The sequence below is a fragment of the Leucoraja erinacea genome, chromosome 5 (genome assembly GCF_028641065.1).
Source record: "Leucoraja erinacea ecotype New England chromosome 5, Leri_hhj_1, whole genome shotgun sequence".
NCBI classification, from domain to species: Eukaryota; Metazoa; Chordata; class Chondrichthyes; order Rajiformes; family Rajidae; genus Leucoraja; species Leucoraja erinaceus.
The window spans coordinates 29,651,114-29,676,806 of NC_073381.1; the positions used below are offsets into that span (position 1 = coordinate 29,651,114).

At 42.3% G+C, this 25,693-nt stretch overlaps 1 protein-coding gene across 1 annotated transcript in view; it reads left to right on the forward strand.

Moving 5' to 3' along the window:
* LOC129697088 (V-type proton ATPase subunit C 1-B-like) overlaps nt 1–25,693 on the forward strand; it is a 42,407-nt gene that overhangs the window by 5,505 nt on the left and 11,209 nt on the right. Inside the window, exons 5-11 of the mRNA XM_055635308.1 lie at nt 9,063–9,157; nt 11,908–11,999; nt 14,720–14,818; nt 14,917–14,985; nt 17,983–18,075; nt 24,121–24,214; nt 24,836–24,933. Of these exons, the coding sequence (XP_055491283.1) occupies nt 9,063–9,157; nt 11,908–11,999; nt 14,720–14,818; nt 14,917–14,985; nt 17,983–18,075; nt 24,121–24,214; nt 24,836–24,933 (640 nt within the window). The remainder of the gene's footprint in view (nt 1–9,062; nt 9,158–11,907; nt 12,000–14,719; nt 14,819–14,916; nt 14,986–17,982; nt 18,076–24,120; nt 24,215–24,835; nt 24,934–25,693) is intronic.

Sequence of the window (25,693 nt, forward strand, 5' to 3'; positions counted from 1 at the left end):
CTCGCCTTTCCCATGGGTTTTAGCCAATAAGCTCTTCTTCCTGCTTCTCTTTGATTGCTGTTTCTCCGAGATCCACGTAATCACTGGGCCATGCAACATGATCTTATATTTTCTTATGGCACTGGAAGAAACCGTTGAGTCAATGAGATTCACACAGCAAACTCAGTGCCATTCCTCCACAGTAATTCCTACCAATTTTCCACCAGCCCCACCTACACCAGGAGTAATTCTCAGTAACCAATTAACCTATCAGCCCCTATGAAAAGAAACTGGAAAACTTGGTAATATACACAGGTTCACCTGGAGAAACTGTAAATTCCACATGGGTAAGACCACTGGTCAAGGTCTAAGCCAGGTTGCTGTTGCTATGATTCAGCAGCTCTAACTGCTGCATCACCATGCCACCGATGCAAGGAATCGGTGAGGAACATTCTATAAATTACAGAACTGGAAATGGAACTTGTAAAATTGCAAAGGAGTGGAATGCCATTTTAATAGATATTATTATGGCTAATTGACAAAATTTTCAACATTGTGAACGAGGACACCAGCATTAAGAATAAACCCCATGGCAGCAGAGAAGCACAACAGTTGGTGACTCAAATTCAGCCACCCAGATACCATCCTGCTCTTGTGCATTGTGGAGTTTTTATGGCCTCGCTGTCACCAGATGCGCCTTCTTCCATATTCCAAAGATGTGTTGTTTGTTAGGTTATTTTGTTACTGAAAATTATCCCTAATATTGGTAAATAATAGAATATCAGAGTGAAGTTTATGGCATGTGTGAGTTCTCCTGCCTTCTCCGTAAAACCTTTGACACCCTTACTAATCAAGAATCTGTTAATCTCTGCTTTAAAAAATACCCAGTGATTTGGGCACCACAGCCATCTGAGGCAGTGAATGCCACAGATTCACCACCCTTTGACTAAAGAAATGCATCCTCATCTCCTTTCTAAAAGTACATCCTTTTATCAACCTTTTATTCTGAGTCTGTGCCCTCTCATTCTACACTCTCCAGCTAGTGGAAACCTCTCTACATCCACTCTATCCAAGCCTTGCACTGTTTGTTAAGTTTTAAGGTCTTCCCCTCATCCTTCTAAACAGTAGCAAGGGGGAAAAAGGGCATGGTAAGGATCCTTGATGATAGATGCTGCCTTATTGAGTCGGGGCCTTATGCAGATGCTGTCAGTAGTGGGACTTAGTTCACATAACTAATAGTTATAGATATTGCTTTACCTCGAATGCCAGTTGAAAATTGGATATAATTTGCCTCATTTCTATGGCTATATTAGTGTTTCACATTCCTTAAAGATCTGGTGTATTGCTCTGGATATGCAAGCATTATGCTCAATGTGATCTTTTGTAGTTGTGCCTGAAAATATATAGTACTGCTATGAGTTTTATTCTATTTCACTGCAACCAATGTGATTTTGTGAGCTGCACGTTGGCCTTTTATTCATAATCTAAAACTGACGCAAGAGTTTTCCATGCCTGATCACATGGTCATAGCGACACGTGGAATGAATACTGGGACCCTCTAACCCTGCACCAAAGGTGCAGCGAACAACACCCATGCAAGTTTATTTGAAGTGTGCCAATTTCTGTGAATAGAAATTCCAATATCTCTTACCATGTTCTCACTATGATCACATTTTAGCCATACATTGTTGGCTGCTTAAGGCAATTGGGACAACATAAGATTGGAAAAGTTTCTATAAAAACAAAATCTTAGAGGTCAGCAATTAGTTCAGCACAAGACCAGTCTAAGGTGATAAAAGGATGTCAGGAATGTTGATGTACTGGGAAGGAGAGGAGAAGGGTGGTTCAGATGAAATATTCTCTACACCAGTTCTTCTGTAATAGTTCTAATACTTAATGGTACTGATGATCAATGCCATTGGTAAAATTCTTCATTTTCTGTAGGGCTGGTGGTGTCAAGGGTTGATCCCTCTGTATAGTGAAGCAGTGGACCACCAGAAATGAGGAATCATAGTCTGGAATATTTCTGAGATTTCCTGAATGGCCAGCAAAAATAATTTGATAACAGGATGGTATGCATGGCAAGTTGTGTATTTGTGCTTGGACTCCTGTCAGGGAACATTAGGCTTGTTGATAAAATATCCCTTGATAAGTGACCAGACTTTTTGAATTAGCCGCTTTGTTGAAATAAAGACAATCCAGCAGAATGACACTTTGAAGATGAATTAAACGCAATTCACATCAGGAAATGATGCACAGACTTGTATCCAAAAACAAGCAGCAGAAATGAGAAGTGGCACCACTTTCAATTGTTGTTCATGGTGTGCACACTATATGGGAGCACACACAAAGTGCAGTCTATAACATCCCTTTATGGTAATCTGCAAAAGTACAAAATCAAAAATACTGTCTGTTATCATGCTTTGATTTACCTTGCCATCAGGAATACGATGCATACTGTTTCCTCAGTGAGCTTCATGTGACATGGAATTTCATTGCACCGTGCCGTACTTGACAACAAACTAATGTCATCTAATGTTGAGAAAGTCTCAGTGACCTCACTGATTCAGCCTGGTTGTTGATGCCTACTCTGCAGCCTAGTTATCTATCTTCTATTATTATATAAAACTCTCGTGCCATCCGACCGGCTGCCGTCCGGGTGCCTTTCTGCCTTTTGATTCGTTCCATCGTGTGATGTCACAATGCCCAATGCTCGCAGATGTCCAATCGGAATGGCCGATGCTCGCAGATGTCCAATCGGAATGGATCCATTTACATGTATGGCTGCCGGCTGCATTTCTTCCTTTGATTTCTTGCCACGCCGAATACAGACGCACAATCGCCGAGATCTTTTCTATTTCAGTAGAGATTTCACTTTTCTTTCTAACTATCCGCTCCTCATTACATTTCGTCTTGTTTAAGTACACGTTTTTAATCAAATCCTTCTTCCCCCCCACCCCCCAATATTTCAAAAATAAACTGGCTTCTCACCCATAGAAGCAGTCATTTGGGTAGACATTTCACTTTTCATTCCAACTATCCAATCCTCATTAGATTTCGTTATGTTTATGTCCACATTTTTCATTAAATCCTTCTCCCCCCCCCCCCCCCCCCCCCCCCCCCAACTCACTCATTTTGCCGCCTCCTGCTGGCCAGCGACCATAACGGCTTCTGGCTCCCGCATCTCGCCTCAAAGACACCATTTAAAACCAGCCACACTGCTCATTCCTGAGCCGCTTGAGCTGGAGGACCACGTCTCCCGTGGGGGCTACGGGTAGGGAACGGCTGCGTTGGGGGAGCAGACCCAACGGATCTGCCCTTGGTCTAGTTATATATTAAAACTGTGTGGCTGCCGCCTGCCGTCCGGCTGCCTTTCTGCCTTTTGATTTGTTCCATCGTGTGATGTCACAATGCCAAATACACTCCTTCCTATCAGCTTCCAACACACCTCAAAACAAGGTTGCAAGACAGGAACACTCTGAACTTTTCACCGCAATGGGATATCACAGCAAGTGCTTCAACAGGAGGGGGAGGGCCAATCGGTATTGCAATTGGAACTGCTGCAGCAGGCAGGGGAGGTGAAATTGGAATTTTTTTTTAATCCACTGCTGAGGGAGGCAGGGGAGTGCTGGAATCTTACATTTGGGAACGGGTTCAGTTCCGTTGGAGGAGACGGGTGCATGGTGGAATATTGGGTTGGGGGATCACACCTTTGGGGGCAGCAGACCCAACGGGTCTGCACTTGGTCTAGTAACTTTTACAAGTGTAAAAACCAGGGTCAACGAAGACTGGCTTCCTAGACCTGGTGCAAAGCACCTGTTAACATTGCAGCAAATGACATAATTAGTTGAGCTTTCCAAGTGAACTATAAACATCCTCTCAGTAAAACAAAGGAGCAAGAAATGGCAGTTTAGAACTGGTGCAAGTACAACCACATCTGTGCTATTTCTGACCTTTCTCCTAACATGTCCAGTTCTAATAGTTATAGACAACACTTCCAATTTTCTAACAGGATTCCAGAAGTATATATCACGTATTTTAATAGTACAAAGTAGTTGCTTTGTGGGTTTACTTTTCATTTCCAATTGACCATGAAAACATCCCTGGAATTGTCTCAACTAGGACAGTTACATAAAATATTCCATTTATTAATTACTTTTCTTACAATGTGTGAATCTGAACCCATATTGACATTAACTTTTTCTTTATCGTGTAATAGAAGACAAAATTGCAGAGGTATTCACAGAGCCCACTTGCCATTCTTTGTATTTCAAAAGATCCTTTTAATAGTTTGACAACAATTAGTGACCTCAGCTGAATGTTCTGCCATTTGTAGAAATCGGACATCTCCTCCAGTTACTTTGAATGAACTCCGCATTGTTTCATGGTTCTTATCAATGGTGCAGATCCACCACCTGCAGGACTTACCTTGGCATTGAACACAATGCATTCCTTTCTTAACTAAGTATGCATAATTCATCCCAGACTTTCTTGGTACATAAGACAGCAATGAAGTTATGTTATCTTTGTTATTCATGCTTCTTCAAACTTTGATTCTGCTTCAAATTTTAATTGCGCAATACTCTTAAACCTGTTCTGCCCAGTTATAAAAGTCTTCCATTTTAGTTTTATAACATACTAGACCAAGTGCAGACCCATTGGGTCTGTTCCCCCAATGTGCGATTGTGTGGGGTGGGGGGGGAGGCGGCATGCAGCGTCACACACACTAACTATCTCCCCCCCACCGCACTCATGCTAATTACCCCCATGATATTCTATTAATTTGCTCCTTTTACCCCACTAACCAAACTATCTACTGAGAGAGAGAAGGTGCAGAGAGAGAACAGAGACGAGAGAGAGACACAGAGAGAGGGGCAAGAGGGATAGGGGGGGTGGGGAGGTTGAGAAGAGGGAGGGGGGGGAGGGGGGAAAGGTGGGGGAAGAGGGGTGAGAGTGAAGGGGAAAGAGGGGGTGCTGAGAGGGGGGTGAGGTGGGGGAAGAGAGGGTGAGAGTGAAGGGGGGACAGAGAGGGGGTGCTGAGAGGGGGGGGTGAGGTGGGGAGCAGGGAGAGAGGGTAGGGGGGGGGGGTTTAGGGGAGGGTGGGGGAGGGGATGGAGTGGAGAGAGAGAGGGGGGAGAGAGGGTGTGCTGAGAGGGGTGAGGGGGAGGGTGGAGGGAAGGGGGTAGGGGTGTGTGGGGGGGGGGGGGGGTTTAGGGGAGGGGAGGGTGGGGAGGGGATGGAGGGGATGGAGGGGAGGGGATAAAAAGAGGGGGAGAGGGAGAGGAGGGGATAAAAAGAGGGGGAGAGGGAGAGGAGGGGATAAAAAGAAGGGGAGAGGAGGGGAGAGAGGTAGGGGGGAGAGAGGGAGGGGAGAGAGGAGGGGGGGTGAGGGAGAGTGGGGGGGAGAGTGAGAGAGAAAGGGAGAGAGACGGGGGTAGAGAAAGAGAGAGGTGGGGAGAGAGAGAGAGAAAGTGCCTTTTTACTTCAACCCAAACAATCATTTGCAGGCAGTGCTTTTTTACTTCCAACTAACCATATATTCATTTTCAAACCATATTATGGGTACTCACAGCTGTGGAGACATTTGTTCAGTGTCATTCAGAGCTCTGATTGAGGCACACCACTTGCAGAGACTGATTGAGACACACCACCTCCTGGTTTTATAGTCCCTCCCCCTCCCTCCAGCAGGGGCAGCAGAGAGAATGGGGAATGTTGTAAAAACATTAATATCTCTGTCATATTTCATCAACGGGAAAAATCCTCGGCACATATGCGGCGGAGGGGGGCTCTGAGCGAGGTGGCCAAATATGACGGCCGTAGTTGGCGGCGTTCTCTCAGAAATCGCAGCACAGATCGCCAAAACCGGTCAAGAACAGAGTTTTAGTAATATAGGTAAGCTTTCGAGGTAGACTTCTGGAGAGTGCTGGAGGAACTCAGCAAGTCAGGCAGCATCTGGGGAGGGAATGGACAGGTGACATTTTGAGTCGGAGCCCTACCTCAGATGTAAGTAGCCCTCTCGCTCATTGTCCTTAAATAACCTCCGAATTGCAATTGAATTAGCCTCACAATCTTTATCAAGATATTGTCTATCTCTAATATCAAAGTGCCACAAATGCCAGAAGTCCAAAACTAAGTATAAAATGCTGACATCAGCACTCCCTGGAGCCAATCAATCATTCCCGTGGGTGGAGAGAGGGGGGGGGGGGGGCGGCGGCAGTCGGTGCTTCCTGGAGCCAATGAATACTCAACTTTTGAGATGCCATTGTGACATCACTGGAAGCTGCTAGAAAAGTCTCGCTCTCACGATCAATTATTATTCTCAAAGTTGGATTTTTTAAACCTTTAAATATCAATACCTTGTGAAATATAACATCAAATGTGAAGGAAACGTGATTAAATTGATGACGGAAAAAAGCTGAGTACGTTTCTGCAAAAAAAATTTGTGCTACCGTGTAGTTTTGGCGAAAATACACACACACACGGTGTGCAGTGAGGTCAATGGCTGGCGAGGCACTAGCTTCCACCCCATCCTAACTTAGTTGTGTGTGTGTTAGTTGTCTGTGTGAGATGCGTGTGTGTTAAGTTATGTGTGTGTGCACCATGTGCGTTAGTTATGTTGGCTGTGTGTGATGTGTCTGGGAGGAAAGGGGAGGAAGGAGATAAGGGAGGGAAGTAGAGAAAGGAGGGAGGAAAGGAGAGAAAGAAGGAGAGAAGAGAAAAGAGAGAGAGAAGAAGTAGAGGGGAAGAAGGGGAAGGGGAGGGAGGGAGAGGCCCTGTGGCAGGAGTGGATGCCGGGGTCCCGAGCCAAGAGTAGATTACTCCAGCATAGGGCCCAATTGGGAGCTCTCAGCGGCCCAGAGCCTCCGAATCAGCCGCTACAAATCAACGAATCAACCAAAGATACTAGAGGAGTATTTTTGGAATCAACCTACTAATCAGCGCCACCCGCGGCTGGAAAATCAGCGCTGCCGCTGTTGAAGCTAGCTAAGGTGGAGGGAGAGCGAGGCAGCATTAATTACGTGAGCCTACGTAATTGACGCACGCTCTCCCTCCACTGGGCTTAAGACACACCCCCTTGTGAGGCAGACGTGATCGCTATCTTCCCTGGAGTTTTTACATAGCAGTTTCATGATGAGATCAGCGAGCACAAATTTAATATATATATCTGTGAAATAAGTTACCTGGACTATGGAAGGTAAAGACGTGCAATGAAGGGATCTACAAACATTACATTGGTGACACACATAGAGATAGTGACAGGCACACGCTTATTGCCCACGCTCCATGCAGTTTCTGAGGGGTTGTGGAATCAGAGGGGAGGCTCAGTTTGTCGCTGCCTCACCCCTCATCTCTCCCTGTATTTGCAGCGGAGCTGCGAAAATTTGGCGATTTTGACTATTAAAAAAATGATTAGATTCATATAGAAATTACATTTATAGATCAGTGGAAATATCATTATGTTTATTTTATTTTATTGTTATTTTTCTTTACCTTTCTTAACAGCTATTTTCATGGGGAGTATGACAGGTGAGGCTCTGCCTCACCTGCCTCCCCTGACCGCATGTCCCTGGCGCATACACACACACACACACACAGAAACAAGACGAGACTTTTAATAGTATACTAGACGAAGTGGGACCCGTTGGGCCCCGTTCCCCCAACGCAATAATCCACCACTCATCCGTTCTCCCAACGCAACCCATTTTACCACTCGACCGTTTCCCCAACGTAACCAGTTCCCCCAATGCAATATTCCACCACTCACTCAGAACCCCCACGGGGGGTCTGGTCCCCACAACGCAACGCTTTCCCCAACGTAAGATTCTACCACTCACCCGTTGGTTCCCTGTCACATGGGGGGGCCTGGTCACCCAACGCAACCTGTTCCCCAACGTAAGATTCCACCATTCACCCGTTCCCCCAACGCAACCTGTTCCCCCAATGTTATTTCAACCACTCACCCATAGCCCCCAACTGTGCAGGTTGGATCATTTTTTTTCACCCTCCCTCATTTTAAACTTTAAAAAATATTCAATTGCACTGTGATGTAGGTGCCACCGACATATTATTTAAATCTTTAAATGTTAATAACTTGTGAAATATAACATAAAATCTGAAGGAAACTTGATCAGATTGACGATGGGAAAATGCTGAGTAAGGTTGGGCAAAAATGTTAGCACTACCATGGACCGTCTTCTGCAGATTCCCTGCTTTCTCAATACATCTGCCTTTCCACCTACCTTGGTATCATCTGAAAACTTGGCCACAAAGTCATCAATTCCATCGTCCAGATCATTAACATACAATATGAAAAGTAGTGGATCCCTTTGACTTTGTAGTTAGAAATGAGGATCCATGCTACTCAGTAAAATGCAGATATAAAGAACGCTGAGCAAAACACAAAGTGCTTGAGGAACTCAATGGATCAGGCAGCATCTGTGGAGGGAATAGATAGGTGACGCTTTGGGTGGAGACCCTCCTTCAATCTGAAAAGGGACAATCTGAAGATGGGTCAGACTGAAGAAAGTTCCCAACCCAAAACTTCACCTGCTCATTCCCTCCACAGATACTGCCTCTCACACTGAGTTCCTCCAGCACTTTTTGTTTTGCTCTGTACTAGTCAGGCCTGGTTGAGCTTTAAGTGGGTTGTTCTGATGTAAATATACACTCATAAATCATTTAGAATATGGGGTGGAGGGGGGTGATAGCAGCAAGACCCTCTTCGTTATCACAATTGAGACCAAGCAAAAAGTTGAGATCAATATTACAAGTTTTGGAAACCTACCAATTTTTTTTTTCACATTTAAAACATTAAGAACCGGTTATACCATGCATTAATTTACCTCTTCCATTCTGTGTTAAATTAATTTAAAAAAAGGGGAGTAACAATGAAGCAGCTAAGCAGACAGTGGCTATAATATCATGATGCATGAATGTATATATTTTTTAATTTGGTGAATAATAATTGTTTTTTGGGTTGTATTTATTTGTGGCACTATAGTGATGTTTGAATTGCTGTATAAATGAAGGAACAACAATCACATCACTAATTTCATTGTTGTTTTGCTTTGTTTTATCTTTAGTTGATCTTCATAGATATGTGACACATTTTCAGTGGGATATGGCTAAATATCCTATAAAACAGTCACTTCAAAACATAACAGAAGTCATTACCAAGGTGAGATTTGGTATTGATTGACATTTATAAATACTGATTTGTGAAATGTTAGTAATAAGTCCATATAAATCAAATTTCTTAACAAGTTTTACATCAGAAATTGTGTACAAGACATGCAATTCAGGGCATCAGTTCTTATTTGTTGATATGTGATACTTTCGCTCAATACTGAAATCATACGTACAATGACAAGCAAATGGGTATGTGACAGCAACGGAAAAACGTGGAATATGTCACTACCCAGTATTGGAAAAACCCCCAATTAGGGTGTATGAGTAGTGCCAATCTTCTGCTACCCATGTATGCATCAATCAAAATTGAATGATGTATCCATAACTAAATGTAATTATAAATATTTTGGCAATATTAATTGTCATGACACAGTTGAATACTCTTGGACACTAGAGCCATCAAGTCTTGTCCCCTCCCATTGTCATAACTCTTAGCCATTTCTCCCATTTTTTGTACAGCTCCTGCATGCTATTTTGTTTTTGAAATCTTTAATACAATTAATTTTGTGTTCTTCCATTCCTCTGTGAATATTTCTGACTTCCAGTTGCTTGCTCATTCTGCGTTGTATTCTGTTCCATCCATTCGCCTCGCTATTTGTGTCATTTATGTGCTAATTCAGTTTTGTCTGTTGTTCTTCACTGCCTCTGCTTAGCTTCACTGGTCTCCCCCTCAATCTATCTCTGTCCATAACATAATCTAGATATTTAACTTGCAGCCATTCAGTCATCAGTCCTGTCGTCAGCTGTAAGGTTTTAATTTTATATTTGGGTATTTTTGCTATTAGCTAGATCCACCATGTCAGCAAGAAAAGCTACACAAATGTGGCAACAGAAATTAAATCGTTTTTCTATTCATTTGTTGATTCATTTGTGTATATTGTGCCTGCTTTCTGCACTGTTTTATTGATTTTCTCATGGCAGGTACTTTAGTCATTACTTCATTGGTACCGAATGCTCCTTTCTTTTTTAAAGTCCTATGGTTCCAATAATTAATTTCATTGCATTGTTTGGATTTGTTATTAATTCATGTGATGCTGAGTTCTCCTACAATGTGTTAATTTGAAAGTGCCTACTGAACAACAATGCAATTGATTTGGTGGTAGTTTTATTACTAGTTTTAATTGGCTGACCCCTACGCTGTTTTGGTTATTTGTAACCTATTGTTTTGAGTGGTCAATCATGCATTAGTTTGTCTGGGTTGAACTTTCCAGTAAGGAGTTAAAAAAACATACTTTGTGCTATTTAAATTCTGAACTTTTCGCATGTTAATCTTTAATTTGCTTGCTATTATTGTGGCAGCTTTCTTTACAATTCTTTTGGGTTTTCACCGATTGCATTCAATACTAAGCAGCTCTTAACTCTCCTGCGCCATGTCACAGAAAATCAATGAGTTACCTTTTAGAAAATGCCACAAATTTGCTAACCTTCAGAACAAGGAACTGCAGATACTGGTTTACATAAAAAGACAGTGCTGGAATAGCTCAGTGGGTCAGGCAACATATCTTCAGGACATAGACAGGTGACGATTGTAAGGAGGAGAAAGACGCTTGGCAAGTGACATGTGGATACAGGTGAGGTGGGGGTGGGGGGGGGGGGGGGGGGGGGGGGGGGGGGGGGTGTGATTGGCAGATTTTATGGATGAAGACCAAAACTGAAAAGACATGGTGTGAGATATGAAGTTGATAGGAAGCATGAAATATGAAGACACAGGCATCCAAATCTGAAGCATCCATTTCTATCCTAATCTTATCTCACACTTTTTGTCTTTTGATCACTGGCCTTTGACCAATTATCAACCCCCCCCAATCCCTCACTTGTATCCACCTATCACTTGCCAGGCTTTGTCCACCCCACCTCTCTTTCAGCTTTCAACCCCCCCCCTCCGCTCCGCTACTACAAATATGCTGAAGAAGCTTCTCAACCCGAAACATCACAGAGATGCTGCCTGGCCCGCTATGGTAGAACATAGAACATAGAATATAGAACAGTACAGCACAAGAACAGGCCTTTTGGCCCACAGTGTCTGTATCGAACATGATGTCACGATCATCTCTTATCTACCTGGCCATGATCCATTTCCCTCCATTCCATATGCCTATCCAAAGGACTCTTAATTGCCACAAAAATATCTGCCTCAATCACCACATCCAGCTTCGCGTTCCAGGCACTCGCCACTCTCTGTGTAAAAAAAAACTTGTCCGGGGGCCATTGCAGCAGGCACAGCCTGGCAGTAAAGTTCGGTAGGTCTGTCTACTTTAACTAAAATCCATTATAAAGAGGTCCGTAAAAATGAAGGTTTATTGTATTTGCCAATAGGACTAAAATGGATGCCAGGAGGTTACCTTGGAAGAAAACTGCTTTATTGCTATGAAATATTTCATAATATCAATCACCATATTCATGCATCTGTCTCCGTCACTAATCTTAATTTTCCTGCCAATCTTAATTTTGCTTCATTTTTAATGGATGTGGATAATGCCCAAGTCAAATGAAACAAAAGGTGCAAAGTTTTCCACAAAATCTGGATTATATGCTGTGATTGTGTTTTTCATATAATTAGAACAATGTTGGCCTATATCTCTTTCTGACTGAAATTATATCAGTTTGCATACTACAAACTGGTTTACCATCTAATTCTTCTATGCACTTAATGTATTTAAAAATCATAACATAAAATATGATTTAAAAATAATTGCACAATAGAAAAAAAATGACCATTCATTATGTTCTTCTTTTCAGCAAATTTCACAGATTGATACTGACTTAAAGTCTCGGGCAATGACGTATAACAACACAAAGGGAAACCTACAAAATCTGGAAAGAAAAGCAGTGTATGTAAACTGATGCCATTTCTTAATAAATCTGTACGCTGTGGACAACCCAGATGTCTGGATAATAATAAACCACAAATGCATTTTTTGTTATTGCAAACTCTTGAGATTGGGAAATATCAATGTATCTCAAAACTTCTTCTTGTGGGTGGATGTAGGCAGTTTGCCAAATTATATATATTAAACCTAAAACTGGAAAGAAACGTTGCAGAACATATAAACTGATTGAATCAACACTTTCATCACTCTTCTTTACGTTAAAGTAGGAAATTAATCTTACCTCAGTTAAAAAGTTCTTAATGTGTTCAAAATATATTTTGAGATATATCAACGTTTGCTTTGAAGAAAATTATTGCTAATTTTCACAATACTGCAGGGTACTATTTTAATTAGAATTGTATTTCTCAGTTATCATTTTTTAACATTCCTCAATTCTAATTATTTGACTGAATATTCTACATATTTCAACATATATTAACATATTTTAGTTAAAAATAAACTCTTGACTCAACTCTGGACTTGATAACAGTCCAATTTTCATTTATATATGCAAGTGGATGATTGGTTCAGTGTGGAATTCTAATTTGATCTTGATCTGCGATATGAAATTTTAGAAAGAGTCAAGAGTGTTTTATTGTCATACGTCCCAGATAGAACAATGACATTTTTACTGTAAATAATTTGATAAATGAGAGAGAGAAAAAAGTTCAGTGTGTGTGTATACACATACTCACAGATATATGGGGGAGCGGCCTGCGGCATCACACACACACACACCCCCCACACACACACACACACACACGAAGGGAAGGGAGTGGTGAGGGGGGGGGGGGGGGGGGGGGGGGGGAAAGGGAGGTGGAGGGGGGGGGGGGGGGAGGGAGAGAGGGGGGGGGGGAGAGAGGGATGGGGGGGAGAGAGGAGGAGGGGAGCCGGGTGAGCGGGCTGCAAAAAGCGAGCAGGCAACGTCATTCGCAGCGTGTGAACACAACGTGCAGCCATTGTGACGTCATCACGTCATCAGCCAAAGCTAGCCGAATTTCTAAGTTATTTGAAATTTTTGAACATTTTGATTAATAACTGGTGAAATAATGCATGGATATTTCAGATAAGGCGATTTTTGACTTCACGGGATAAAACTACAGGAATATGTTAAAAATTTTACCATTAGAGCGTAGTTTTTTTTAGCAGTATCATTATGCACACACGCACACGCACACTCACACTCACACAATCAGAGTTTTAATAGAAGACAAACACATACACACATAGTCAAAAAACAAACAAACAATAATAGTGCTATAATAATAGTCTATTGTAGCTCGGGGCTTATTTGAGGTTGTAGTGTTTAGTAGCCTGATGGCTGTAGGGAAGAAGCTGTTCGTGAACCTGGACTTTACAGTTTTCAGGCTCCTGTACCTTCTTCTTCGATGGCAGTGATGAGATGAGTGTGTGGCCAGGATGGTGTGGGCCTCTGATGATGCTGGCTGCCTTTTTGAAGCAGCGACTCCGATAAATCCCTTCGATGGTGGGTAGGTCACAGCCGGTGATGGACTGGGCAGTGTTCACAACTTTTTGCAGTCTTTTTCACTCCTGGACGTTCAAGTTGCCGAACCAGGCCATGATGCAACCAGTCAATATGCTCTTTACTGTGCACCTGTAGAAGTTCAAGAAAATCCTATTTGACAAACTGAATCTCCGTAATCTTCTCAGGAAGTAGAGGCGCTGATGAGCTTTCTTTATAATTGCATCAGTGTGCTGGGTCCAGGAAAGATTAAATTAATTACCTAAAATAGTAGAATTCAATGTTCGTACCATTGGTTGTAGGTTATGCAAGTGGAATATGAGGTGCTGTTCCTCCAGTTTGTGTGTGGCCTAACTCTGATAATGGAGGAGGCCCAGAACAGAAAGGTCAGTGTGGGAGGTAGACAAAAATGCTGGAGAAACTCAGCGGGTGCGGCAGCATCTATGGAGCGAAGGAAATAGGCAACGTTTTGGGTCCAAACCCTTCTTCAGACTGATGTTAGGGTAGGGGGGAAGGGGGGGGGGGGGGAGCGGAAGAGGTACGGGTGGAGACAGAGGGCTGAGGGAGAGCTGAGATGGGGAGGAGAAAGTAAGGACTACCTGAAATTAGAGAAGTCAATGATCATACCGCTGGGGTGCAAACTGCCCACGCAAAATATGAGGCGCTGCTCCTCCAATTTACAGTGGTCCTCACTCTGGCCATGGAGGAGGCCCAGGACAGAAAGTTCGGATTCGGAATAGAAGGCGGAGTTGAAGTGCAAAGTCACCGGGAGATCAGGTTGGTTATTGCGAACCGAGCGGAGGTGTTCGGTGAAGTGATCGCCAAGCCTATGCTTGGTCTCACTCTTCCTCTCTCCGAACTCCTCAAAGTCAGTGTGGGAATGAGATGAGGAGTTAAAATGTTTAGCAACCGGGAAATCCTTGGCGGGCTGAGCACAAGAGTTTGGCAAAACGGACACTGAGTCTATGCTTGGTCTCGTCGATGTAAAGCGGGTCACATCGGGAACACCAAATGCAGTAAATGAGGCTAGAGGGAGTCCAGTTATTTTGTTACCCAAAGAAGTTTACAGTTAAAGTCAATGTGATTAAATTAGTAAATTTTGTTGTACTGTGCAGAGATATCAAACAAGCAAACTGCACTGATTTTTGTACCTTGCATTCACTACATCTTTTCTGATTTTATCCTTTTGTTTTTCCAGGGGTAGTCTTTTGACCCGTACCTTAGCAGACATTGTAAATAAGGAAGACTTTGTGTTAGATTCAGAATATCTCACAACTCTTCTGGCATTTGTCCCCAAGTAAGTTCCCTGCACGGTTGGAGATGTTGAGTTTTAATGGTTCTATTTAAATGCTTTTACAACCGGTTACTATTTATATTGTTTTCATTATTCATAAGGTCCAATTATGTTTCCTGGCAAAAGACATATGAATCTCTGTCTGACATGGTGGTTCCTCGATCAACCAAGTAAGGATAATTTCCAAAAGCTAAAAGATTTGTAGCTTAATGAAGTTTATTTATTCTGTTTCAACTGAATGATAATTTATAATGTGGAGAGGGAGTGGTAGTATAGTGTTGTGACTATACTGTACATCTTGCAACACTGTTTGTTCAGACATTCTGTGAAATTTAATGTGGGGCTTCTTTCAAAATTGTAGATTTCAATTGTATATCTGGTTGACTGGGAGGCAAAACTTAAGAAATGTGGCACTAGGCCACAGCTAGGAAATGCAGAGGAGAAATGGATAATAGCTTGGAGATAAAACTAAAGGAGAGATTGATGACCCAGAATGAGTGGAGATCAAAAGGAGACATGATTAGAAATATGGGAGATGGGGAAAGAGGATCCTGGGATTGGGGAGGCTGGGACTGAAAAGGATTTGACCGGGTGGGGAGTGGGAAATATGGAGGATGATTGAGCAGAAATTAGGCCAAGAGAGGAGATCAGGAAGGAATTCACAAGATAATCAAGAAGTTGGAAGGTGTTGGGGAAAATCCAGCAGAAATGGAAGAACATTTGGACGCCTGTAAGTCTGTGGGGGATTAGGCTTCTCAGCCAGCTATACTGTACATAGGCCTGGAAGATAAATGGGCTGCTAATTGTGAAGGGGTGGATGATCCAGCCCAGTGGAGGAGGGCTACTCTATGGTCAGTAATATTTAAAAAAAATCAAGGGTCAATATTATTTTGTCAGTAAATGTGCAATTGGATATTTTCACAAATGAGCATGGAATTATTTACTGGGCTTTGACTTAGTGAGGAGGCTTAAGATGGCCAGAGAACCAGTAAAGTCAAGGATATGGAGGTTAAGTCCTAGATGATTCCAGAGTTGGATGAATATCTATTATCTCCACATTCCACCCATAAGCAGGCCAAACAGTGGCTGAGAGATTATTCTACTGCAAGGAGCCACAACTGGATTCCCTGACACTGGGAGGCCATGGGGGCTGTGAGGGCTGTTGGCAATCAGAAGAGAGGCAAGGTTGACAATAGGGCAGGCAGCATTCAGTTGAAAGATCTGGTTGGTGTGGATAGGTGCTTGTTGTAGTTGGATATTGGGTTGTACAAGCTAGAGGTTGTAATTGCTGAGAGAACAAATGTTTCCTTGATGGGCTTAGTGTACCAGGCGTGCTGAAAGAGTTGCTTATCCTAATGTATGGCTATGTTTAATAGGGATTGCGGAGAAGATTGAAAAGGAATTGACAGAGTGGGGAATCATGAGGATGGGCAGAGCAGAAATAAGGAGTTTGGAGAATGATCGAGAGGTTTGAGGGTGTTGGGAGGAGGCAGCTGATATTTGTCACATCAATTATGTCATTATTCAACAACTTTGGTACAACACATGTGACAGCAGATTATATTTGTTCAAATAACAGAAATTCACCCATAAAGCATTCACAAATCACAACTCCAAATTTGGAGATACGGAATAACATTTGTTCTAATGGGATGTGTGAATAAATTAACACAAATGTTTTCCCAACTTGCATTTGTTCACACATGCATAAATTATGTGGCTTTATGTTATGGAAAATCAAGACTGACCATTTCCTAGGTAATGCATCCCCTGCCCCCCCTCCAGTAACACAGGGATCAAGTAACTAGTCCCCACCTTCCTTATGGGTCAAAATCCTTGAACACCCTCTCCAACAAGAGTGTAGGTATACCCAACATCTCCAGGATAGTTCAAGAAGGCAGCTCACCACCAACCACCTTCTCAAGGGAAATTAGAGACGGGCAATTAAATGCTGGCTCAACCTGCAAAGCCCACATCCAGTGAATGAACCATTGGAAAATTAATCACCTGCCATTGGCATTGTGCCATGTCTAATATTTAAAGCATTCCTCAACCCTACGTTATACATTTTGTCATGAGAAGCCATGGGTGGGTAATGAGGGAGTTAAAATCAAGCCATATAAAGCATTGTAAAAATAACTGGGTTATATGCAAGGTCATTTTTATAATAATCCTGTGTTTTTTTTAACATAATTATGAAAAGCTTCCTGTACTATATTCACATACTGTATATCTCTCAAAAAAGGAAAAACAAAGGACGAAAAAATATTTTAATTGAAAATCGGTTACTGTTAATCATTGACTAGAAGTAATTTGTCTTTTCTTAATTATTACTTCACTTCTAATCTAAATGGTACAAGTGCACTCTGCAAGGCAGCTAGACGTATACTTCACTCTGCTAATTATTGCTGGTGGTAAAGAAACATCAATGTGATTGTTAGGTTAACTATTGGGGGTAATCAATTCAAGTTTATGGTACGAGTGCAGGCAGGTTGGACTAAGAGGAAAAAAATTTGTTCAGCATGGACTTGTAGGGCCGAGATGGCCTGTTTCCGTGCTGTAATTGTTATATGGTTTATTGGGGGGGGATCTTAATCCACATTGTAAAATAGCACTTGATAATGCTTTCTGTTATTTACTTATTATGTGGGAATTCATAATAACCATTTTATTTTTTATTTTGGAAGTATGAATAAAGGACACATTTCCTGAACTGTGACTTATTTATGCACATGGAAGGTACCCTGTATAGGAATAATTAACTGTGACTGTTGTATAGCAATGCACACTTCAGAACCAAGTCAGAGCATAGGAGTGGAATTTTACCTTCATGCATTATAAGCAGATGGAAAATTCCAGCACAATTGGATGTATGTGCAGTATTTTGTATGTACTTACACATTCTAATAATTTTAATCAGTAGAAGTGTTTGACTTTAACTTTCATTGAATCAACAATTAAAATCATTTTAATTACAACTCTTAAAAACAGTTGTTTCTAACAATAATGCACAACACCTTGCAAAATAATACTGAAGCTAATGACACACACTGTCGTTGATGTGAATGATTCGGTGAGTTTAGGTAAAGCACAGCTAAGTTAAGTGATATTACCCATAAATTTAATCAAAACTATGAAAAAAAAAAACAACACATTTTTGTATACAGGATGATCATTGAAGATATGGAGGGTGCCCTCTTTACAGTAACTCTCTTCAAAAAATATGTGGATGAATTCAAAACCAGAGCCAGAGAAAACAAGTAAGTTTTGAAAGTCATAGAGTATATTTAAGTATTTTAAAATAGAACATAGAACAGTTCAGCACAGGAATGAGTCCTTCAGCCCACAATGTATGCACCGAACATGATGTCAGAGATAGACACAAAATGTAGGTGTAACTCAGCGGGGCAGGCAGTATCTCTGGAGAGAGGGAATGGGTGACTGATCAGTCTGAAGAAGGGTCTTGACCTGAAAAGTCACCCATTCCTTCTCTCCAGAGATGCTGCCGGCTCCACTGAATTACTCCAGCATTTTGTCTTGTGTGTATCTTCGATTCTGCAGTTCCTTCCTACACATGATGTAAAGTTAAACTGATCTCATCTGCTTTACATGATGCATATCCATCTATTCCCTACACTTCTTGTGCCTATCTAAAAGCCTATTAAACTCCACTATTGTATCTACCTCCACCATCATTGCTGGTAATGCGTTCCAGGCTACCACTAATCTCTGTACAAAACTTGCTCCACACATCTCCATTACATTTTCCCCCTTTCACCTTATGCCTTCTAGTGGTGGACATTTCCACCCTAGAAAAAAGGTTCTGATCGTCCAACCTATCTATGCCGCTCATAATTTAAACTATACATAACTGAAACTCTGATCTTGTTATCTTCCAGTTTGCGCGGTCTTTCTATTTGTGTAAAAACGGTTTGCGATAGCGCTACGATTTTTCGCCAGTTCACTCACTGTTCTCCTGTGCTGCGGGTACACTAAATTTTGTGTTGAATGTTGTAAAAGTTAGCAAGATTTTAAAAATCTTAAAAAACGCGCGTGCGAAGATCGATCTCTTCTCCTGCCAGTCAGCATTGCGTGGATTAGTCTCTTCCCCTGTCACTCCCCGGGACGGTCCGCCCCTTCCTGCGCCATCGCTTCTTTACTGGAGCTGAGGATGGCCGGCGGAGGTTTCCAACCGTGCACAATTTTCGGAGGGACCCGAAGCAGCCCAGCGTCGGAGGTCCTGCCCAGCCCAGCTCAGTGTGGGAAACACAGCCCAGAGTCGGAGATGTCGCTGATGTCACCAAACGCAGAGCCCGGCGGAGGAGAACGACCAGCGACCAGCGCCCGCTGTGAGTCTCCATCGCACTGCCAATTCCAGCCACTCCCCCTCTGGTCCCCCTCGCTGGCTCCTCCCCCTCCCCCCATGATGCCCCTCTCCCCCATGGCTCTTCCCCGTCTTTTCTCCGAGCTCAACCCCCCCCATCCCCCTGCGCACACACCCCCTTCTCCCCCCCCACAAGACACCCATCCACACACACAACCCCCCCCCCCGCTAGCGCACACAACAACCCCCCCCCGCGCGCAGACAACCCCCCGCGCACCCCCCCCCCCCCCGCGCACCCCACAACCCCCCCCCGCACCTACAACCCCCCCCCCCCCCCCTCCCCATAATTTCCAAAATACACTATATTTTTAACTACTTTTATATCTCTGTGGTTAATGCACTTTTTGGGTTCCAGATGTGAAAAACATGAGCACAATTACTTTTGTCCAATCCATAAGAAGCATGTTCAGAAACCTCATAAATGGCATTCTCACCAACTTACCAATTAACTTTACTGCTCTGCCCGCTGTCAGAAAATAGGAGCTGCGATTTTAAATTTAAATTAGCAAATTATTTGTTTGAGCAAAATGCATTAAAAAGGATTAGTGGTATTGCAATTACTGTTTCAATTAGAAATTCAGCACCAATAATAATTAAATGGCATTAGATATTGAGGCTGGGGAATGGGGATTTGAGTAGGGATGGATCAACCAAAGAATGTAATTATACCTTTCAAAATGAAATTATTCTATTACGACAAGTGACAAAGTCACATTTTCTGTAGTCTAATTTATCTTGCCAACAATTGTACATTATCTATTACAATCCCATATCCCATAATTAACAAGCTAAATTTCAAGTTTTGTGTTGGTGGTGAGAGCCACAGTGGGATGCATGTGTTTAGTATGCTGGTATAAATCCAAATGTCGCTGGCTAGCAAATCTTACAAAGAGGGGAGCCAAGTGCGAAAGCTTGCCCCTAACCTCTGCATCATCAAGAGTCCCCAGTGCCTTCTTTTGCATACAGTTTTGGTCTCCAAATCTGAGGAAGGACATTATTGCCATAGAGGGAGTGCAGAGAAGGTTCACCAGACTGATTCCTGGGATGTCAGGACTGTCTTATGAAGAAAGACTGGATAGACTTGGTTTATACTCTCTAGAATTTAGGAGACTGAGAGGGGATCTTATAGAAACTTACAAAATTCTTAAGGGGTTGGACAGGCTAGATGCAGGAAGATTGTTCCCGATGTTGGGGAAGTCCAGGACATGGGGTCACAGCTTAAGGATAAGGGGGAAATCCTTTAGAACCGAGATGAGAAGAACTTTTTTCACACATAGAGTGGTGAATCTCTGGAACTCTCTTCCGCAGAGGGTAGTCGAGGCCAGTTCATTGGCTATATTTAAGAGGGAGTTAGATGTGGCCCTTGTGGCTAAGGGGATCAGAGGGTATGGAGAGAAGGCAGGTACGGGATACTGAGTTGGATGATCAGCCATGATCATATTGAATGGCGGTGCAGGCTCGAAGGGCCGAATGGCCTACTCCTGCACTTAATTTCTATGTTTCTTGTGGTGGCAACACACGTAACTGAGACCACCTAATACAGTCCTTCCATGAGAATATGCAGGGTACAATGCAATTTTATGGAGCTACAGTGCATTCAGAAAGTATTCAGACCCCTTCATTTTTTCCACGTTTTGTTACGTCACAGCTTTATTCTAAAATGGATTAAATTCTTTTTTTTTAAATCATCAATCTATACACAATACCCCATAATAAAAAAATGAAAACAGGTGTTTAGAAATTTTTGCGAATAATTAAAAAGAAATAATTGAAATATCACATTTACATAAGTATTCAGACCCTTTACTCGGTATTTTGTTAAGGCACCTTTGGCAGCGATTATAGCCTCAAGTCTTCTTGGGTATGACGCTACAAGCTTGGCATACCTGTATTTGGGTAATTTCTCCCATTCTTCTCTGCAGATCCTCTCAAGCTCTGTTTGGATGGGGAGCGTCGATGCACAGATATTTTCATGTCACTCCAGAGATGTTCGATTGAGTTCAAGTCCAGGCTCTAGCTGGGCCACTCAAGGACATTCACAGACTTGTCACTAAGCCACTCATGCGTTGTCTTGGCTGTGTGCTTAGGGTCATTGTCCTGTTGGAAGGTGAACCTCTGCCCCAGTCTGAGGTCCTGAATGCTCTGGATCAGGTTTTCATCAAGGATCTCTCTGTACTTTGCTCCGTTCATCTTTCCCTTGATCCTGACTAGTCTCCCAGTTCCTGCTGCTGAAAAACATCCCTACGGCATGATGCTGCCACCACCATGCTTCACCGTAGGTATGGCATTTGCCAGGTGATGAGCGGTGCCAGACGTGATACTTGGCATTCAGGACAAAGAGTTCAATCTTGGTTTCATCAGACTAGCGAATCTTGTTTAGGTGCCTTTTGGCAAACTCCAAGCGGGCTGCATGTGCCTTTTACTGAGGAGTGGCTTCCGTCTGGCCACTCTAACATAAAGGCCTGATTGGAGGAGTGCTGCAGATATAGATGTCCTTCTGGAAGTTTCTCCCATCTCCACAGAGGAACTCTGGAGCTCTGTCAGAATGACCATCGGGTTCTTGGTCACCTCCCTGAACAAGGCCCTTCTCCCACGATTGCTTGGTTTGGCCAGGCGGTGGTTTCAAAGTCCTTCCATTTACGAATACTTTCTGAATGCACTGTACATCATAGTTTCCCCATGAGACATTGAGTGAAGCAAGGATATGTCCTATCTGCTCTTCTGTTCTTTGCCTTCCCGACAGACATGAATAGAGTGTACCTTCACACCAAAAGTGACAGGAAGCTCTTCAATCTAGCACGATTGAAAGCCAAGATGAAGATGTGAAGTGTGCTTATAAGGGAACTCCTGTACGCTGATGATGCTGCACCCATCATCCAAATGGAAAAATATGTTGGGCTGATGGATAGACTGTCTGATGCTTGCAACTTTTATCAACTGACATTAAGAAGACTATTGTCATGGGTCAGGGAAATCAACTCTCCCTGAAATCACCTTAAACACCAATCCACTGGAATATGCCAACAAATTCACCTACTTAGAAGCCACGGTGACTGATAGCCTCCATGTGGATAAGGAAATCAATTCACACATAGATGAGTCTGCAACCACTTTTGGGATGCTAACTGGGTATGGAAGAACGGGAAACTCATAGTCAAGATCAAGATAACTGTATTCAAATTGTGCACCTGGAGCACATTACTTTACAACAATGAGGCTTGGGCAAATTGAATAATTTTCATTTCCACTGTCTTCATCGCATGCTGGGAGTTTCTTGAAAGGACAGAATCACTAAAGAATCTGTCCACTCCCTGATCGACATGCCTAGCATCCCTGCAATCCTCAAGCAGAAGTGTCTCCGCTGGCTTGGACATGTACAAAGGATTGAAAATGGACGCATCCCAAAGATGTGCTGAATGGGAGGTCGCCAATGCCTGAAGGGCAAGAGAAAGACCAAAGCTTTGCTACAAGGATGTAATTTTAAAAAGATATGAACAATTTTAACATTGGTGATGACAACTGGGAAGCAGCTGCTGAGGACTTATGTATGTGCCCAAATTATTGACCTGAAACGCATATGTGAGCAAGCAAGAGAGGAATAGATCGGGTAGACGCACAGAGTCTCTTGCCCAGAGTAGGGGAATCGAGGACCAGAGGACACAGGTTCAAGGTGAAGGGGAAAAGATTTAATAGGAATCTGAGTTGGTAACTTTTTCACACAAAGGGCGGTGGGTGTATGGAACAGGCTTCCAGAGGAGATAGTTGAGGCTGGGACTATCCCAACGTTTCAGAAACAGTTGGGCAGGTACATGGATAGGACAGGTTTGGAGGGATATGGACCGAACACAGGCAGGTGGGGCTTGTGCAGCTGGGACATGTTGGCCTGTGTGGGCAAGTTGGGCCGAAGGGCCTGTTTCCTCACTATATCACTCTACGACTCTATGATTTAGGTGAAGAAAGGATATCCATGTGGGTATGAAGCACCACAATAGGATGCGGTACAAGACCTTGGAGGCAGAGCGCCAACGTCAAAAAATGGTCAGCAGCAACAATTCAATGGCCAGGGACAACTTCACATATCAAGGAAAGGCCTAGTCAGCCACAGTCATTATTAAGTGTGTAGGAAGGAACTGCTAATGCTGGTCGGGCAGAGACCCTTTTTCAGACTTCTTTAATCAATATTAATATCATGTTATCCATGTAATTTTTTTTGTGGCAGTAAATAAGTATATCCTCCATTTTAGTCCTTTAGAAATCTTCAATTACTATGTGCTTTCATGAAACCATTGAAAACATTTTATTTAGACTCCCTGTCTGCGATTATTAATGATGGTCAGGTTTGTCTAGAGTAGACTTAAAACAATCGGAAAAAACAATCATGTAAGGAACAGATTTACTCGAGGGATTTCCATTTCTAAAGTTGCCTCAGTCTATCTACTTTTCAAAGTGCTTAAGATGGCCTGAAAGTCCAGAATCCCAGTAATAACTTCTGGTGAAACTCTGTGATTGTGGTGCTATTGCAGGATATAATTCTTCTTTAAAAGTATTTATTTTTATGAACGGTCATAATCTGATGAAAAATGAGCCACAAGAATCTTATTGTCAATCCATCCCCACCACCTGGGTAGCATTTCATCCATTAATACATAACACTATTGACTGGCATTCCACTGAAACTGCCAGAATGGAATTAGTTATGTCCTTTATATATTTTGCCTTGACGTTGGAATGAAAATCAGGCAAACTATATAAAGGACATAACTAATTTCATTCTGGCACTTTCAGTGCAATGCCAGTCAATAGTGTGATGTATTAATGGATAAAATGCTGCCCAGGTGGTGGGGATGGATTGACAATTAGATTCTTGTGAACTCAACTACAAATATCAGCAGAGTTTTAATACAAAACTGTTCTATGCTAGGTTTCTGGTGCGAGAATTTAACTATAGCGAAGAGGAATTGCATGCTGAAAAGGAGGAAATGACACGACTAAGTGCAGACAAGAAACAACAGTATGTGAGTATTTTATTCCTACAATTAAATCCTTTTAAATGTTATATATTGACACTTACTATAGAAACGTTGAAATGCTAAAGTTCGTAAAATACAATGCGTTAATTTAAAACCAAATATCATCAAATTACATGCAAGTAAAATAAGCTCCAACACTGTATAAACCACGTGATAAATGCCATGGGTACAGATTAGCATAGAATAAATGGAAATGGTACTAAGCTCAAACCGATCTGTATTAGAAAGTGGATTGATTTGGATTGGGAACATACCTCAGAGTCAAGATATTCATAACTGGTTATGATATAGTTCCTTTGGTTCAGGGGCTTTCCCAAACTCACGAGAAAGACAGACTATACGAGGCAGACTAAACAGAATTTTCAGACTATACAAAAGAGGCACACACACAACATTATTAATCTTCATCCTTTATCTGAACTATTGTACCTGATGAACTGATCCACAGTATAAGGATATGATGGTTACAGAGGCAAAGTATGAGTAAATGTTTTCTGTTGTACGAAGCAGCATAAAATCAAAATAACAATTGTGACCAAACTATTTTTAGTTTCAATAAAGTGTGATTACCTGAATTAATTTATTTTACACCACCTTCATTTTCAGGGTCCCTTGCTGCGTTGGCTAAAGGTTAATTTTAGTGAAGCGTATATTGCCTGGATCCACATAAAGGCTTTAAGAGTTTTTGTTGAATCTGTTCTTCGGTAAGTAATAATTTTTCTCCCTAGAAATCACTGAAAAAACTTCTAGTTATACATGACCAGCAAAGCTTGGAAATTATTTGTTCTATTCACCAGTGATTGAACAATCATTTATTTAATTTTGAGGCAGAAGATGTTTACCAGAACGCTGCCTGGATTAGAGTATTAACCATAAGGAGAGATTGGACAGAATTGGATTGTTTTCTCTGGAGGCTGAGGGGAGATCTGATAAAAGTGTATAGAATCATCAGAGGCAGAGATAGGGTAGGCAGTCAGAACCTTTTTCCTCGGGGTGCAAATGTCAAAGACTGGAGTTTTTGTTTTATGTAGAGTGGTGGGTGGTACCTGGAATGTGCTGCCAGGGATGGTAGTGGAAGCAGATATGATAGTGGTGTTTAAGAGGCTTTTAGATCGGCACATGGATAAGCAGGGAATTGAGCGACATGGATCATATGCGGGCAGATGAGATTAGGTTATTGAGCTTCATGTTTGGCACAGACACTGAGCCGAAGGGCCTGTTCCTGGTCTGTACGTTTTATGTTATATGTTAATGTCAGTGAATGTTAATATCCAGAGTACTCTGGGTGTGGCTTGAGTTGCAGAGGGGTAATATTTGAATGTGGGAGCATTTGCACTGAAGGCAGATCTACTGTTATAAACTCAGCTCTTTGAGGATACACATCATCAGTTTACAGTATCCTAAATCCCATGGTAAAGCTTGTCATCTGTTTTAGGGATACTTCCATCACCCTACTGGTGGTTG